The 17187-nt window shown below is 50.0% G+C and overlaps 2 protein-coding genes across 2 annotated transcripts in view; one reads left to right on the top strand and one right to left on the bottom strand.

Annotated features, from left to right (window-relative positions):
• Sult2b1 (sulfotransferase family 2B member 1) overlaps positions 1-17187 on the bottom strand; it is a 49503-nt gene that overhangs the window by 26272 nt on the left and 6044 nt on the right.
• On the top strand, positions 6446-12217 carry LOC119802904 (Golgi apparatus membrane protein TVP23 homolog B-like). Its single transcript, XM_042056045.1, is given in 6 exon segments — positions 6446-6558; positions 8110-8257; positions 9053-9128; positions 11476-11737; positions 12068-12120; positions 12123-12217. Coding segments are annotated over 6 exon segments (747 nt in total).

Raw genomic sequence — 17187 nt, forward strand, 5'->3', positions numbered from 1 at the left:
GATGGGTGAGGCAGCTCTGGGACCACTGGGGTCGGCAGGCTGGGGAGAGGCTCGAGGGAGATGATGGGCCATGAGAAGAGTCTGGGAAGGGGGTGTGGTGTGGTGTGGGGACTGGCAGGTCCCAGAGACACACGGGAACACACGGAAAGCCGAAAGCACTGAAGCCTATATCCAGAGTGACGGTGCTGAGGTGCAGAGAGAGAGCAAGTGACCGACACTCAGTTGCAGAGAACAGTCATTCCAGGGACCCGGTGACCCGGCTAGGAAGAAGCACAGCGTCAGGTCGGGTTGAAGAGAGGCACAGAGAAGAATGTTGAACCAAAGCTGAGGGCCCCAGGGATGCTAGCAAGCTTGTCTGGGTCATACAGCAATCAGGGTTCAACTACCTGGGCCCCAGAGTGTGGGTCCCTTCATGCCTCTCCACACCCTGGCAGGTGAAGCGAAGCAACCAAGGTGGCGACAGGACTTAGCTGCTCCTCCAGCCCCGTCCCCCCACACGCATCCCAGGGTACCAGAGGGTCCTGGGAGGACAGAAGAGTCCTTCCTGCCTTGTAAGAGTGTAAAGAGTTGGTGACGAGGGCGGCAGCTCACTGTGTGACCTGAGGGAGCTGCGAGCCCTTTCTGGGCTTCTGCATGCTTAGCCAAAAAGTGAAGCCAAGGGGAGGGGTGTGGAGTGGTTACAAAGGCTCCGGGAGAAGGGGCTCTGTGATCAGGACACTTTCCCACCAGCCTCAATTTCTCCATCTGGTAAGTGGGTACTCTGAGTGCCTGACTCATCTCCAGGAACAGAGGAACTATGTGCACTCCCTACACGAGGAGCAAGGTGGGCCCTAATCTCTCTGGGTTCTCTTGGCACCCAAGACCCATTTTCCCCTCTGTGAGCATCCCATGCTCCCTGATGTCTCCCAAATGGAGTAGGCACACGTGAGAAGTGGGCTTTATTGGGAGTCCCCAGCTGATGCAGGATCCAGCAACCTTGGTCTTTCAAAGCTTCTGGGGACCAGGTTCCCGGTTCCCCTTACCCAGTTTAGGTTAGCAAAGGTCCTAACCCCCGTCCCACGACAGAACAACCGGAGCATGAGAGAGGCATCCCATGTCTGAATCCAGTGGGGGTCCCTCCCTGGCCAGGGCCTGACCCCACCCTCCCCAGGCCCTGGCAAGCACGCCGCCTCACCTAATTTCGGAGATACTGTTCTCGAACTTGCCCCACAGGGCCGGGGGCTGTGGCCCGTCCATGGCGGGCAGGGCAGGAGCTAGCCGGGCGTGCGTCGGGGCCAGGTGCGCAGCGTCTGCCGCGCCCGCCAGTGCCAGGTGCCTACCAGGCCGGCCCAGGGGAGGGGCACAGCCGGTTCTCCCAGCTGCTGCCCACGCCTCCTGCCGGCGGCAGGGAGGGAGAGGCTGGTGCCCTCCCAAGGCGAGGGTGGAGGCTCCACGCGACCAGAGTCCAGGGCCAGCTGTGGGATTTCCGGCTGTACCCCTACCCCAGTGGTGTGTGGTGCCCAGCTTGTGCCCGTCTCACGCCAGCGGCCCTCTTCGTTTTGAAGGTTTTGCTCAGCACCTCCTGTCCGTGTGCGGCTCTGCTGAACACTCGGCATGCTGGAGAAGGGCAGTGTCCACCTTGTGGGCTGATTTTGTAAGAGACAAGAGACAGAGGTGCAGCCAGGGGAGGACAAAAGGAAAGGGACAGAGAGACACACAGAGATCATCAAAGACAGGGAGAGACAGAAATAGTGAGAAAGACAGAGACATGCACAGACAGTCGGAGACAGAGAGAAGCACAGAGGTAGAGACAAGCAGAGACACAGAGAGACAGAGACACTTCATACAAGCTTTGTCTGTCTCACAAGGACGGGTCTGCTGCGTGTGTATCAGCTGCAGCTTCCCAAGGAAGTGCTTGAGGTGCTGTGGGCTTGCTGGTGGGCTAAGTCACTCACTGCCCAGAGACAGGAGCCAGTGGCAGAGTATGGGTGCCAGGGGCCAGCTGAGTCTCCGAGTACATGGAAGGCAGTGAGCAGATTCAGAACTTACAAGAGGGCTTCAGACTCCTGAGGGGTACAGAGGGCAGCTTCAGGCAGTGACAGATGGGAGGGACATTAATGGAGGCCACTAGATCACAGATATGGAGAGGGTCGTGGGCACTCAGGCACAGGGAAGAGATTTGAAGGTGGACACAGTAGCAGAGCAAGGGACCTCACACCGCCTGGGGTGGATGGAGGAACAGAGCCCCAGTGAGAGTCCCCCCAGCCAGGCACCCGCTTCCGTGTGAATACAGTTCCTTCTCCGGAAGGGTTCAAGACCCAGAGCCCTTTGTTGCTGGGATTATGAGGGTGGAAACTTAATACACCCATGATGTGGAGAGGCCGAACCTTTGGGAAGTGATTAGGTGAGATTAGGTCACCGAGGTGGAGCCCCCTCCCCCCACATCCAGGTGGCTTTAGGAGAGGAAATCACCACAATCAACAGGACAAAGAACTCCGTGCAGGCGCCCGCACACACACCTGTCGTGAGAGGTGCAGACATGAAACCACATGCATAAGACTGTTTAGACCTGGTCCTTCCAGATCTGGGAGCCCAAACCAACCTTTTTCCTTCCGAAACAGCCTGACTCTAGTATTTTCTTCTATTAATGAAAAGCTGACTAATACACACGCATCTAATCACAGATTCCTCCCGTCACAGGTGACCCGCCCATTCCCCACGGCTCATTTACTCCACCCACTCATGAATCCATCCTCCTATAGATTCCTACCTTCACCTAGCCACACTCTGATGTACTGTTCACTTATCTATCGACACATGTACCCACTCCTCCACCCACTGACATACCTCCCCTGCCCGTCTGTCCGTCCATCAATAAATGCACATTACATCCACAGCAGCACCCACTATCCATCCGTGCACCCATCCACCGGTCTGCACACTGATACACTCAATCGTCGATCGACTAACTTACCTGTTCATCACCCACACATCCACCATCTGCCTTCTACTGCTCTATCTGTTCATCCAGCTCCCCACCTCTTCGCTCATGAGCCCATTTTAATCCATTTATTCATCTATCCATCCACTAATCCACCTACCCACCCATCTCACTCACCCATATCCAGCTACTCATCCACCATGCATCCCTACCACCCACTGATACACCTGTTATCAGTCCATCCACCTACCTACTCACCATCCATCCATCCACCCACCGTAACTCCCACACATCCACTGACCCACCTATTCATCTACCAGCTACCCTTGATGCATGCATGCATCCATCCACTGAGCACATATGCAGCCACCCACCAATGCATCCATTTATCCACCCATTCATCTACCTACTCTCGATGCAGTTCCTCTACTCTGCACCCATTCATCTAACTAGCCACCCATATACCTACCAAGCCCTGGACCCATTTATCCGTTCACCCAACCACCTATCAATAAATCCATCGTTAGCCAGGTGATGGGGTGCACACCTTTAATCCCAGTGGCATGAGGATCTCTGTGAGTTAGAACTCACATCCTGGTCTACAGAGTGAGTTCTGGGACAGCCAAAGCTACATGGAGAAATCCTGTCTCAAAAAACAAAATTAAAATTAAAATAAAAAAATCCATCCTCACACTCACTGACTTATCCACCCATCCATCCTCCCACTCACCCTTCCATCCAGCCAATCGTTTGTTCCTCAATGAACCACCCACCCAATCATCCGTTCATCTGATAACTACATATTCTCACTCATCCATCTACCGTTTATGTGTCTACTCACCCATCTGTCCACCCACCCATGCCCACACCCACTGCTCCATCCTCCCATCTACCCATCCATTCATCCACACATCATCCATCCATCCTCCCCCCATTCACACATCCATCGTCCTCCCATGCACTTGTCCCCATTCACACATCCATCGTCCTCCCATGCACTTGTCCGTCTTTGTGCTCACCCATCCAATCACAGATCCAGTCACCTGCCACCATTCATTTAGACAGCAATCTTTTTTCAAATTTCGTTTTATCGCATAGTATTTTGCCTGCATTTATATCTGTACTAAATGCCCAAGGAAGCCAGAAAAGAGCATCAGATGCTTGTGAGCCACTGTGTGGGTGCTGGGAATTGAACCGTGGTCCTCTAGAAGAGCAACAAGTGCTCCTTACCAGGGAGCCAACTCTCTATCCCTGGATATCGATCTTTCAATTTATTAATCCAGCCACCCACCCACACACAGCTATCTGTCCATCTATCAACGCATGCCACCCACCTATTCACCTCTCTACCCTTACACATCCACCCACCTGCCTGCCTTCAGCTAGCCTCTGGAGAGGCCCACCGTGACTCTCGTAAGGAAACCATGGAGTTGAGCTAATCTATTTAGAACTGAAAATGAAGTACATGTGACTAAGAAAATAAGACCTTTCAACCTATTCCTGTCAATTAATTTAAATAGCAGTACACTTTGGGAGATTACATGCCAATTAAACCATTGAAAATTGGGCATTGCCATTGAAAGTACGAGACCTGTAGACGATCTCAATAAATGGGTATGAATTGCATTTTGAAATGATTTAATTCAAGGTACCTTGGATTAAATAAATTACATTTCCAAAATTAATTTCATCTATCTTTTTTCAACTTTCAAAGATAATTTTGAAGATTTTATTTATTTTTAAAAGTTATATATGTGTGTCTGTCTGTGTTTGGGCATGTGCATAAGAGTACGTGGGTGCCCAAGGAGGTTAGAAGAGGGCACTGGATCACCTAGACCCGAGTCACAGGTGTTGGTGCTGGCACTGAACTCCAGGCCTCTGTCTGCCCTTAACTGCTGAGCCTTCTCTCCAGCCTCTTTCCACTTTAGAAACTACATTGTGGTGGTGCCACGGGACAGCTCCCTGGTTAAGAGCATGCACAGCCAGATGTAATACATGCCTTTAACCTGGCATTTGGAAGGCAGAGGAAGGGTGTATCACTGTGGATTTGAGATCAGACTGTCTATTGTCTACATAACCAGTTCCAGGACTACACACAGAAACCTTGTACAAAAAGAAAAGAAAAGAAAAGAGAGAGAGAGAGAGAGAGAGAGAGAGAGAGAGAGAGAGAGAGAGAGAGAGAGAGGAGAGAGAGGAGGGGAGGGAGGGAGGGAGGGAGGCGAGGGAGGGGAGGGAGGGAGGGAGGGAGGGAGAGGAGGGAGAGATGGGGAGAGAGAGGCACTCTTTGGTCTTTCAGAGGACCTAAATTCAGTTCACAACACCTTGTCAAGAGGCTCACAACAACCTTTGACTCTGGTTCCCGGGCATCTGATGCCCTCTTCTGGCCTCCAGAGGCAGTGCACTCATGTGCACAAACTCACACATAAACCTAAAAATAATTTTTTGTTTGTTTTTCAAAACAAGGTTTCTCTGTGTAACCCCGGCTGTCTTGGAACTCACTTTGCAGAGCAGGCTGGCCTCAAAGTCACAGAAATCTGCCTGCCTCTGCCCCTCAAGTGCTGGGATTAAAGGTGTGTACCATTATGCCCAGTAATAAAATATGTTTGAAAGGCATTAGGAACACGGTGTGGTGATGCACACCTGGAGCCTGGAGTGACAGTGTTTCGATTTTGAAGTCAGTCTTTGCTATAAAGAATGAGGCCACAAACCGGGCCGTGGTGGCGCATGCCTTTAATTCCAGCCCTTGGGAGTCAGAGGCAGGCGGATCTCTGTGAGTTCGAGGCCAGCCTGGACTACAAGAGCTAGTTCCAGGACAGGCACCAAAGCTATAGAGAAACCCTGTTTTGAAAAAAAACAAAAAATAAAAAATCCTCACAGAGAATGAGGCCACAAAAGTGATCCCAAAGCTTTAAAAGTTATATGATGGGCTGAGGAAACAGCTCAGCAGTTAAAAGCACTGGCTGCTCTTGCAGAGGACCCAGGTTCAGTTCTCAGCACTGACTTGGTAGTTCACAACCACTGGCAACTCTAGTTCTAGGGAACCCGATGCTGTCTCCTGACCTCTGAGGGTACCAGGGACATCCCTGGTACACAGCTGTACATGTGGACAAAAAGCTCATATGCATAAAACAAAATAAATAAATGTTCTTTAAAAAGCTTTGTGATGGATAAACTAGGAAACAGATCAGTTTATAAAGTACTTTTGCTGGATAAACATAAAGAATGGATGAATTTGGATCCTTACAACTCAAGTAAAAAGCCAGGTCTGGCAGTGCGTGCCTGCCTGTGGTCTCCAGCACTGAGGTAAGAGGCTGGGGCTTGCTGGCCAGCCGGTCTATTCTCACCAGGGATCCCCAGGTCATGGTGACAGGGACCCTGTCTCCACACAGAGGTGGATGGCTCCTGCAGTTGGATGCTGGCCGCTACATGAATCCATGCACGCACATGTGAGCGTGCACACACTCACGCACATGCACTGTTGCGGATGCGAATGGTCGGACGGTTGGGTGGAAGGGTAGTGAGTGGATGACTGTAGAGGTGGGCATGGCATCCATGTTGCGTCTGCCAACTGTGGCTGGCATTAGAATGTGGGCAGTTAACCTGAACAGGGAAAACGGTGGCCAGGATGGCACAGCAGTGTGAGATCAGAGAAGATAGGCCTGGTGGGGGGCAAAGCTGGAGAGGTGCTGCAGGGAGGGGCTCCAGCCACGGAGGAGAGCCAGGAGTGACTGTCCCTGGCCCAGACCCCAGTGTCATTTCCGAGCTCCTCTAATGTGTCTTTAGACCCTTCCCTTCCCCCGCTCCCAGCACTGCAAAGTCTCACTGTGTTGATGGAACTCACGTGTGGGAGAGTGAGGTCACTGGGTCATGAGGTCATGCATCCAAAGAATCAGGCCATTATCACCTCCAGAGCCGAGCCTTTCCATTAAAATCCAGTAATTGCCAAAAATACCAGAAGATCTCACTGTGAGAGGCAGGGTTCCCCAGAGGGCGAGGTTGGGGCTTCAATCCTGAGTCAGGGAGGAGGAGCTTGGATGGGGTGGGGACAGACCTGGGTTCCCAGAGCTCCAGGACACGGACAGATGAAAGTGGACATTTAGCATCCTAATCCTGGAAATGGGTGGTAAAAGGGCAAGTTATGGGAGGGAACGTCCACTGTCCCCAGGCTACTGTAGGGTCCCTTTGGGAAGGAAATGAAGACCTCACACAGGGTGGGGTGACACCCCAAGTTGGCTCTGCTTGCCTCCTGTCCCCCCTCTAATCAGCAAGTCCATCTTGAGGTGGGTGGTGTGGCAGAAGCCCCACCTTCTCTCCACCCTGATTGCTCCATGCAGAGGAGCTACCGCCCGGCACCCGTATCCAGCCCTGCTTCCCTGTGCAACCCCGCACAGAGCTCAAGGCCACATGGAAACCCCCGCTCCTGTCACCACTCAGAAGGTGTGGCCTGGTCTACGGCTGGTGGACACTGAGAGAGATGCTCCATACAAGAGAACCTGGGTCTGGATGGGCTGCCTGGCCGCAGGCAAGATAGCTAGAGGCAGATAGGCAGGCAGAGAGCAGGAGAGTTGAGAGCTCCCAGGGATTCAGCATGGGTGAATGTGGGAGCAGGAGCATGGCGCCTGGGTCTAGTCTGAGGAGGTCTAGGGTCTGGACTCCTGCATCTGACCAAGAAAGGCCAGGTCTAGACCCACGGGTCTGAGGGAAAGGAATTTCACGTGTGCCAGGGAGGAGACAGGCACAGCCTGTTTTAGATGTGGGTGTGGCATTTGGGGGTGGGGTGTCAGGTTTGCAGGAGGGACAGAGGATAAAGGCACTTACTCCCCCTTCTCTCCAGGACCTAAGGTTGTCTTAGCAACTCTCACCTCTCCCTGGTGCTGTCTTTTGCCAAATACAGGGACCAGCCAAACCCGCTGTGCCAGTTGAGCACCCCCCCCCCGTGTCCCCCTCCCCATCCTCTCCTTTCCCTGCGGTGTCTCCTGCAAGGCCCAGCCCAAGGAAGTTGCCTAGGCAGACTCAAGTGGGAGAACAGGACGCCCCAATCCCTGGCTCAACCTTCCACCTCCTGCCTCCTGGTGGCCCATCCCTGCCCCACACCCCTGCCTTCAGGGGCCTGGGTTTCCTCCTTGGCCCTTGGTTCCCAAAAACCTGTTGCACCAAACTTTCACCTTCCTCTCCTTCGCTGTTCCCAGAGCACTCAGATCATTCCCTGCAGAGCGCCTGCTGTGTGTCTGGCTGCTCAGGGCGTCTGGACAGACTGCAAGAAGCAATGACAGTGGCCTGGATGGTGGCCCAGAGAGCCTGTGGCAGGAGGAGCCCTGCAAGGTCCAGGCCAACTGGGTTACTTAGTAACTCCATATCAGACAGAGCTCCAGAGTAAGACTTGATCTCAAAAAACCAAAAACTTCCAGCTAGGAGGTGGAGACAGGAGAGGGTGGCCAAGGTCGGCTACATAGTGGCTTCTAGGCCAGCCTGAGCTACATGAGACCCTAACAAAACCCAAACACCAAAAAACCAAAATACACCCACCAGTGGGGCTAGAGAGATGGCTCCACAGTTAAGATCACAGTTCAGTTCCCAGTGTCCAAGTGAGGTGCCTGTTAACCGTCTGCATTGCCAGCCCCAAGACCTGACGCCCCCTGCTGCCCTCCTCAAGCACCTGCACTCACAGGCACATACCCAACACAGACCACACATGCTCACACATGAATAAAAATAAGACTAAGGGCGGAAAACCCGCTACATTTAAATTTGTTCTGTGAAGCAGCTCCACATTGTTGATACAAGGGTGAAAAGGGAAGACAGGACCAGACAGTCACCCAAACTGATGTGGCATGACAAATGACAGAAGAGGACTCAGGGCAACTGAGCCAGCTGGACTGTGCAACGTGACGGTTTTAGGTGGGCAAAGGTACCCTTTGGAGGCAGGACACAGACTGTAGCTGACTGGGGACATGTTCCAGGCATGGGGAAGAACCAGTGCAGAGGCCCGGTGGTCAGCGGGACCTAGAGACCTGAGGGGAACTGGGGGCTGGTGTGACTGTGGCCAGGACAATTATAAACGACAGCCCTTTCTCCAATGAAAAACAATGAAAGATTTTATTTTTGCTGGGTGCCACATGCCTTGTAATGCAGAGGCAGGAGGATCTCTGGAAGTGTGATGCCAGTCAGGGCAACATAGTGAGCACCTTGTGTGTACCATTGAGTGCAGGTAGGTACCTTCGGAGGCCAGAAGAGAGCCAGTTCCCCTGGAGCTGGAGTGACAGGGGAGGGGGAGATGTGGAGCCTGGGTACTAGGAACCAAACTTCGGTTCTCTGCAAGAGTAGTGCATGCTCTCAACTACCGAGCTATCGCTCCAGCCTCTAGTTTTAAAATAATATTAATGGGTTCCACCTGAGGATTACTAAATTTAATTCTTAATTTTCACATAGCTGCTAAAGCCTTTATTTTTATTTAATATTTATTATGTATACAACATTCTGTCTGTGTGTATGCCTGCAGGCCAGAAGAGGGCACCAGACCCCATTATAGATGGTTGTGAGCCACCATGTGGTTGCTGGGAATTGAACTCAGGACCTTTGGAAGAGTAGGCAATGCTCTTAACCTCTGAGCCATCTCTCCAGCCCTAAAATAATATTAATGCCGGGTGCTGGTGGCACACGCCTTTAATCCAAGCACTCGGGAGGCAGAGGCAGGCAGATCTCTGTGAGTTTGAGGCCAGTCTGGTCTACAAGAGCTAGTTCCGGGACTGGCTTCCAAGTAACACAAAGAAACCCTGTCTCAGAAACAAAAACAAAAATAAAACAATAAAAACAATAAACAATAAACAATAAAAAAATAAAAACAATAAAAATAAATATAAGGGAGCTGACAACTATGTTCATAGCAGCATCATTTGTAATAGCCAGAACGTGCAAGCAACCTAGATGCCCCTCAACTGAAGAATGGATGAAGAAAATGTGGTACATTTACACAATGGAGTATTACTCAGCTGTAAAAAAAAAAAAAACAATGACATCATGAAATTTGCAGACAAATGGATGGAACTAGAAAAAAATCATCCCGAGTGAGGTAACCTAGACCCAGAAAGACAAACATGGTATGTACTCACTCATAAGTGGATATTAGATGTAAAATAAAGAATAACCAGGTTATAATCCACAGCCCCAGAGAGGTTAGGTAACAAGGAGTGCCCAAAGAGGGACACATGGATATATATATTAGCATATCAGTGATGCTTGGATGGTACTTGTCTATAATATCAGCACCCGGGAGGCTGAGACCAGGAGGTCTTTTTTTTTTTTTTTTTTTTTCGAGACAGGGTTTCTCTGCAGCTTTAGAGCCTGTCCTGGAGCTAGCTCTTGTAGACCAGGCTGGTCTCGAACTCACAGAAATCCGCCTGCCTCTGCCTATTGAGTGCTGGGATTAAAGGCGTGCGCCACCACCGTCCGGCGCCAGGAGGTCTTGAAATCAAGGTCCGCCTGGCAACACAACAGGACCTAGCCTGGAGACAGAAAAGGCAGTTTGTATGTGATTCTGCAACTTTGTGACTGAAAGTGCAGTATCAGAGAGAAACGTAAGGCAGGTGGGAGGGGCTCGAGAGACAGCTCAGTGGTTAAAAGCGCTGCCTGCTATTCTAAAGGTCCTGAGTTTAATTCCCAGCAACCACATGGTGGCTTACAACCATCGGTAATGAGATCTGGTGCATGCAGGCAGAATACTATTTACACAGTAAGTAAATCTAAAAAAAAAAAAAAAAAAAAGACAGGTGGGAGACTGGAAGGCTTTGCGGGCAGGGAGCCAGCATACCTCTATGCAGGCGCACACATAAACAAACGATATAACAATGTCTCTAAAGGTCTTTGCGCAGGAAGGGAGTGAGGCAGAGTGGGGTGGCTTAAGTAAGAGGAGACTTTCAGGAGTCGGGACTGTAAGACTGCGCCTCCCCGTGGACAGGACAGAGTCGGAGTCGGACCCTGCCCATGCCCTTTTCTCTTTGTCTTTGGTGCTGACTTTTTCTGGGAAGCCTTGCTAACACCCAGACCCGCACCAGCACAAGGCCAAATATCTAGGAACACAGCCCCATCACAAGATGGTCAGTTTCGTTGGTCAAACACACAGGTCAGGCCAGGCGATGGTGGCATACGCCTTTAATCCCAGCACTCGGGAGGCAGAAACAGGCAGATCTCTGTGATTTCGAGGCCAAAGAAGAAGAAAGGAAGGAAGGAAAGAAGGAAGGAAGGAAGGAAGGAAGGAAGGAAGGAAGGAAGGAAGGAAGGAAGGAAGGAAGAAAGAAAGACAGACACAGGTGGGACATCCTCGGTATTCAGTCCTGGCCAAGAGATCAACAAAGCGGGGTCTTGTCCAGCCTCTGAGGCTGTTGTGTCCGTGTGTCTGCTCACTGCCTGAGCTGGAGGAAGGGCAGGCTGGGTGGGCAGAAGTCTGGGCTCCAGTCAGTTGTAGAGAATTCTGTGCTGTCCGAGGGTCGGGTGGACAGGGGACCCAGGAGGCGCAGGGCTGGGGATGCTATGTAGAGGACAGTAATGATAACTTGAAGACTCCTCACTGTTTGATACAGAAGAGGAGACAACCAGTAGACCAAGAAAATCCAAAACCAGGCACCCAGAAGCATCCTTCCTCCACCTGTTCTTTCAGTGCGGTTGTAGTCTATCTTCATTGCCTGTAGTGGCGATTAGCTTGCTGCTGTCATGTGACTTTTGGGCAGTGAAGAATGTCACTGGTAGACCAATAGTTGGCCCACCTTGGTGGAATCATATTGATGAGGATGGGCAGAGCCACTGGGCGTTTGAGTCCAGAAAGACAACTCCACAAGACAATAAAACTGTTTCTGAGCCAGGCAGTGGTGGCGCACGCCTTTAATCCCAGCACTCTGGAGGCAGAGGCAGGTAGATCTCTGTGAGTTTGAGGCCAGCCTGGTCTACAAGAGCTAGTTCTAGGACAGGCTCCAAAGCTACACAGAGAAACCAGGTCTCGAAAAACAAAACAAAAACAAACAAACAAATAAAAAACAAAACAAAAAACAAACAAAAAAACCCAAAAAAGTGTTTCTGAAGCTGAGTGAAGACTCTTGGTTAGGGCTCACCGCCTGCCCAATCCTGCGGGTGATTCTCCTTCAGAGTGAAGAGGCTGGCTGTGGTAGTCATGGGTGTGGTGCTGCAAGGTGCCAACCTTTGTGGTAATATCCGTGTAAAGTGGGCAGTAAGAACTAACCAGTGGCTACCTCATATCTTGGAGAGCAGTTCCTAAGACAAAACTCTGGGGATGGCCAGAAGCCATGAGTGAAAATGGAGCCTATGCCAAGGACCCTGGGGACGGCGGACAAGATTCTTGATCTTCAGAACTCAGTCTGTGTTGCAGTGGGGTGTTGTGTTAATTTCCTCTCTTTAAAGCATAATTTAAAAGAAGGAAACCTGGTTTCATCTTAAACCGTATGGGGTTAGAAAGTTTGGTGCTGCTGGAGACAGTCAGAGTTTGCGGCTGGTGGTGGCATGTGTATTAGACGGTCCTGTGACAGTAACATGTCCCAAGTTCGTGTGTCCTCCACCTGACGGATCTTCGCATTTTGATCCACAGAATGTAGGAAGAGGTGTTCAGTCTGTCTCGTCTCTGCAGAGTATTTTTGTACATTGTTCTCAGAGGTAAGTTTTGATTTAGTGTAAGGGTGAACATGTTAGTTTATGTATGAATTAGAAAGTTATTCATTTTAATGTGTACTTTATGATAACATTCCTTATCTTAGACATATATAAGCAGGTAAAAGATAAATTAGGACAGTTGTGTTAACTGATTTCTAAATTTTGTTTTTACTTGGTAATAAGTCATTTATTCAAGGTCTGTTTGATGTAAATGGATATTTGTAGCTGTGTGGTTGATTCCCCTAGGGGTTACTGATGCTATGTTTCTTTTGTGGCCATAATTCACTCTGAAACCATCTAAAATCTCTTAGTGGTTGGTGGGTTAATGAAATATTGGCTTTTAATAAGAATATTATTCTTATGTAACAGTGGGAGTAATTGTTTAAATACTTGGCATAATAAATGCCTATGGAACATTATATGAATCTTTTTCTTGTTATAATGGGAATATTGTAAATCACACATTTGTATTAAGGATATCTCTAAGACAAAGCAATATACTATAGAGTAAACCAAATGTAAACTATTGTAGACAGATGAATTCTTTTGTAGCTCCTGTGAATTTTGTTGGATTATGTTGTGAAAACATTTGTCCATTGTTGGCATTTTTAAATGTCTGTTTATTGAAGAAGGGTCTTTATTAAGAGTGTAGCTAGGCAGGTGCATAACTTTATATTTATATAAAACATCAGTTTACAAAGTGAGAGAGAGAGAGAGACAGAGACAGAGACAGAGAGAGAGACAGAGAAACAGAGAGAGAGAGATCAACAAAGCCACTTATTGTCTGGAAGGCTCTGAAGCCATTCCTTGTTCACAGTCAAGCCTAACACAAGGGTGCCACATATTCCAGCTGGTGTCAGGCTGTTTTAGGCCCCAATGAGAGGAATGAATTGGGCATAAGGCACAAACGTTGTGACTTCTTCCGGGATAACAATTCACACTTCATGAAGCCTTACCCAGTGCTACACAGTTCCCCCTGGTTCGCTTCTGCAGTGCTGGGTCAAACCCCAGTGTAACATGAGTAATAAAAACCCGAAGACAGATAACAGAGTTCAAGCTGAAGATCAGAGAAGCAAGGCGGCCAGCCACTAAAGAGTTCTCACCTCTACCAACGCGCGAACCCAGAAGGTGGTCCACTGAACCTCAGACTGTACTGCTCACCACCAGACCTCAGATCCACCGGGACCACACTGAACTCCTCCCTTACATTCTTCTCCAGTGCTGGGATTAAAGGTGTGAGCTCTGTTTCTCTTTTTAGACAGAATCAATCTCGTGTAGCCCAGGGTGGCCTTTAGTCCTGGGATTAAAGGTGTGAGCCACCACTCCCTGGCCTCTAGTGGTTTAGCTCTGCACTCTGGTCTTCAGGCAAACTGTATTTATTAAAACACAAATAAAATAATCACTACACCCAGGTGTTACATGGGTAGGCAAGTGGTCTGTTACAGAGCTATACCCGGTCCATTATTCCTCCTTCTTTTCTTCCTTCCTTCCTTCCTTCCTTCCTTCCTTCCTTCCTTCCTTCCTTCCTCTCTTCCTTTCTCTCTCTCCCTCTCTTTCGCTGTCTGTTTCTCTCTTTCTGGCTTATAGTACCACACTTGTTATTTTTATTTTGAGACAGTCACTAAGTTACTTGGCCTGCCTTTGAACTCCTCATCTTCTATGTCTCCCTCCCAAGTGCTGAGGTTTTTGGCAATGTCACCGCAAGGGGAATCAAACATAAACAGGAGCTATAAGGACAGACTTTCGGTATTTTTTTTTTCCAAGACAGGGTTTCTCTGTAGCTTTGGACACTGTCCTGGAACTAGCTCTTGTAGACCAGGCTGGCCTCGAACTCACAGAGATCTGCCTGCCTCTGCCTCCCGAGTGCCACCAATGCTCAAGGACAGACTTTCAGAACTGGTTTGGGATATCTGGTGACCAGTAAGGTGTGCTCTGGGACTGTGGTTTAAAATCAGAAGTGGCTAAAGTGTTGCCTGTCTGTGATCTCAGCATGCTAGGGATGGAGGCAGGATGATCAGTCAGCTCAACGTCAACCTTGGCCGCATAGTAAGTTTGAGGCCAGCCTGGATTACACGGGACCTTTTCTCAAAATACCCAAAACCAACCAAAACAAAACAATCCTTACCAGTAGTCTTCATTACTGACTCTCCTGCCTCAGGCTGGAGCCTGGCTGGAGGCCCAGGTACCCTCTATGCTATAGGTAGGATTTCTGGAATCCCCAAACTTGCAGTGCCTGTTTTTCTCCCTGACCTGTAAGTGAGGTTGTCCCTCATTGTCCCTTGCCTGAAAAATCTTTCTGTTCCTGAGGCAGGCTGTACCGTCAGCATTTTCCCTTCTGCGTGCCCTTTCGACCTGGCCCTTCATATCAGGAGCTGAAGTTTACATCTTGGCACCTGGAACCCAAGGCCCCTGTGATCATTAGGATTCAATAGAAGTAATAAAAAGTCCTGATTGGGCCGAGTGCTGGCACACGCCTGTAATCGCAACTCTCAGAAGAGGGAGGTGGGAGGATTAATGAGTTCAGTGTCATGCTCTACTGTGTAATGAGTTTGAGGTCACTGTGGGCAACAGGAAGCCAAGTCATGCCTTGTTCTCCGGGGACCAGTCTTAATACTCTTCCGTGCTGTGAGGAAACCCAACAATCCCCAAGAGAGAAAGCTACCATGAGAGCCCTGGAGCCCTGAGTCAACACTGACTGGGTCCCGGCTCCTCCACTGAATTCCATCCAGACTGCAGAAGCCAGAGCAGAAAGAGCTCAGGGTGAGAGGGGCAGGGCTCAGTACCCAGTACTTTGTCATCAGTGGGAGGCGCAGTGAGTGCAGGCCCCAGGCCTACCCCTAACACCAGGGACTCCCTTCTGAATTCTCCCACTGTAGTCTCCCAAGCCTCTGCTATTCCCAGCCTGTACTGGCTGCTGTGGCTATCTGAAGTCCTGCTTAGCCTCCTCCCCTTTTCAAAATGTCAGTCTGAAGGAGAGCACATCCATGCTGAGACATTAGCACACAGAAGTTCAAACACCGGGAAAATGCATCCTGTGTGTGTGTTGACAGTTGTGTTTCCTGGGCTCCTTTTGTAATTTGGCAAGTTATGTATATTTATTAAGTTTTGCAGTGTTGGGTGTGGAACCCAAGTCCTCTACTCCTGAGTCATGTGCCTACCAGCTCCCTACTGTCAGGACAGCTCCGAGAAAGTTTTAAAAATGGTGTAAACTGGGCAGTGGTGGCACAAGCCTTTAATCCCAGCACTCGGGAGGCAGAGGCAGGCAGATCTCTGAGTTCAAGGTCAGCCTGGTCCATAGAATTAGTTCCAGGACACTCAGGGCTACATGGGAAATCATGTCTCAGAAGAAAAGAAAAAGAGGAAAAAAGGAAAGAAGGAAGTCGGGCAGGCAGGCGGGCGGGCGGGCGGGTGGGTGGGCAGGGGCTCACTTTGTAGGCCAGGCTGGCTGCTCACTCGTGGAATTTTTCCTGCCCCAGCTGTCTAATGATCGGGTCTACAGGTGTGTGCCGCTGTCCTGGGTGCGTTTCCTAGATCTTCACCTGTTACTCCACCTGCAGCAAGAACAGGGGCAGTCTGTTACTGAGCATCAGCTTGGTGACAGCTGCAGGCTGCTTAGTTCCGGTGACCTCTGGGAACTGCCCGCAGCTGTCGCTTCCACTTAGCAGATGGTATAAATCTGAGTGATCCTGGAGGGTGGGGTTGGGGGAAAAATCAAACAAGCAAACATCACCTGAGTGTCAGAGAGGCTAACAGTTACTCAAAGTCACACAGCCTTGATGACACAGCTGTGATTCGAATGTAGACAGGCCTAACGTCTCTTCTCTCTTTCTCTTTCCCACACCTTCTGAAGTCCAGGCTAGCCGGGCTGGCCTCATGTCGGCTGTGTAGTTGAGAAAGTCCTTCAATTCCTGACCCTCCTGCTTCCACCTCTGAGTGCTAGAATCGCTCCTGGCTTGTGTAGTTCTGGGGGCGGAAGCCAGGGCCCGGTGCACACTGGGCAAGAGCCCTCCCACAGGGTCTCCTCTAGCTATCGTCTGACAATTCTCTTCTCTCATAATAAAGTTTCAAAGATTCTTATTGAGATATAGCATACATACATGAGAACGTATTCCACATTTACTTTATTTTAAAATTACACTTCTTTTTTTTTTTTTCAAGACAGGGTTTCTCTATGTAGCCCTGACTGTCCTGTCCTGAAACTCCCTCAGGAGACCAGGCTGGCCTCAAACTCAGAGATCTGCCTGCCTCTGCCTCCTGAGTGCTGGGATTAAAGGCGTGCGCCACCACCACCCGGCCACTTTCCATCTATTAAACCACAACTCCAGAGCACCATCTCCCTGGCCAAACATATACCAAGTAAGTGCCAAGACTGGCTCCCAGCAACTCATGCTCAGGCTTGCTTACCACTGTGGCATTACTGCCAAAATCCCACCAACTGGGAGACAGAGGCAGGGGGATCAGGGCTTTAAGGGCAGTCTGGGTAACCTGGTGAGATGATCTCCCAAAATAAACACTTAAAAGTGGTCTGGAAGCGTGACTCAGCACCAGAGCCCTTGCCTGTAGCCCGTCAGCCAATGCAGGCCAGACCCAGTCCCACCACTGAGAAAGTAAAG

This window comes from Arvicola amphibius, chromosome 12, assembly GCF_903992535.2.
Source record: "Arvicola amphibius chromosome 12, mArvAmp1.2, whole genome shotgun sequence".
Taxonomy (NCBI): domain Eukaryota; kingdom Metazoa; phylum Chordata; class Mammalia; order Rodentia; family Cricetidae; genus Arvicola; species Arvicola amphibius.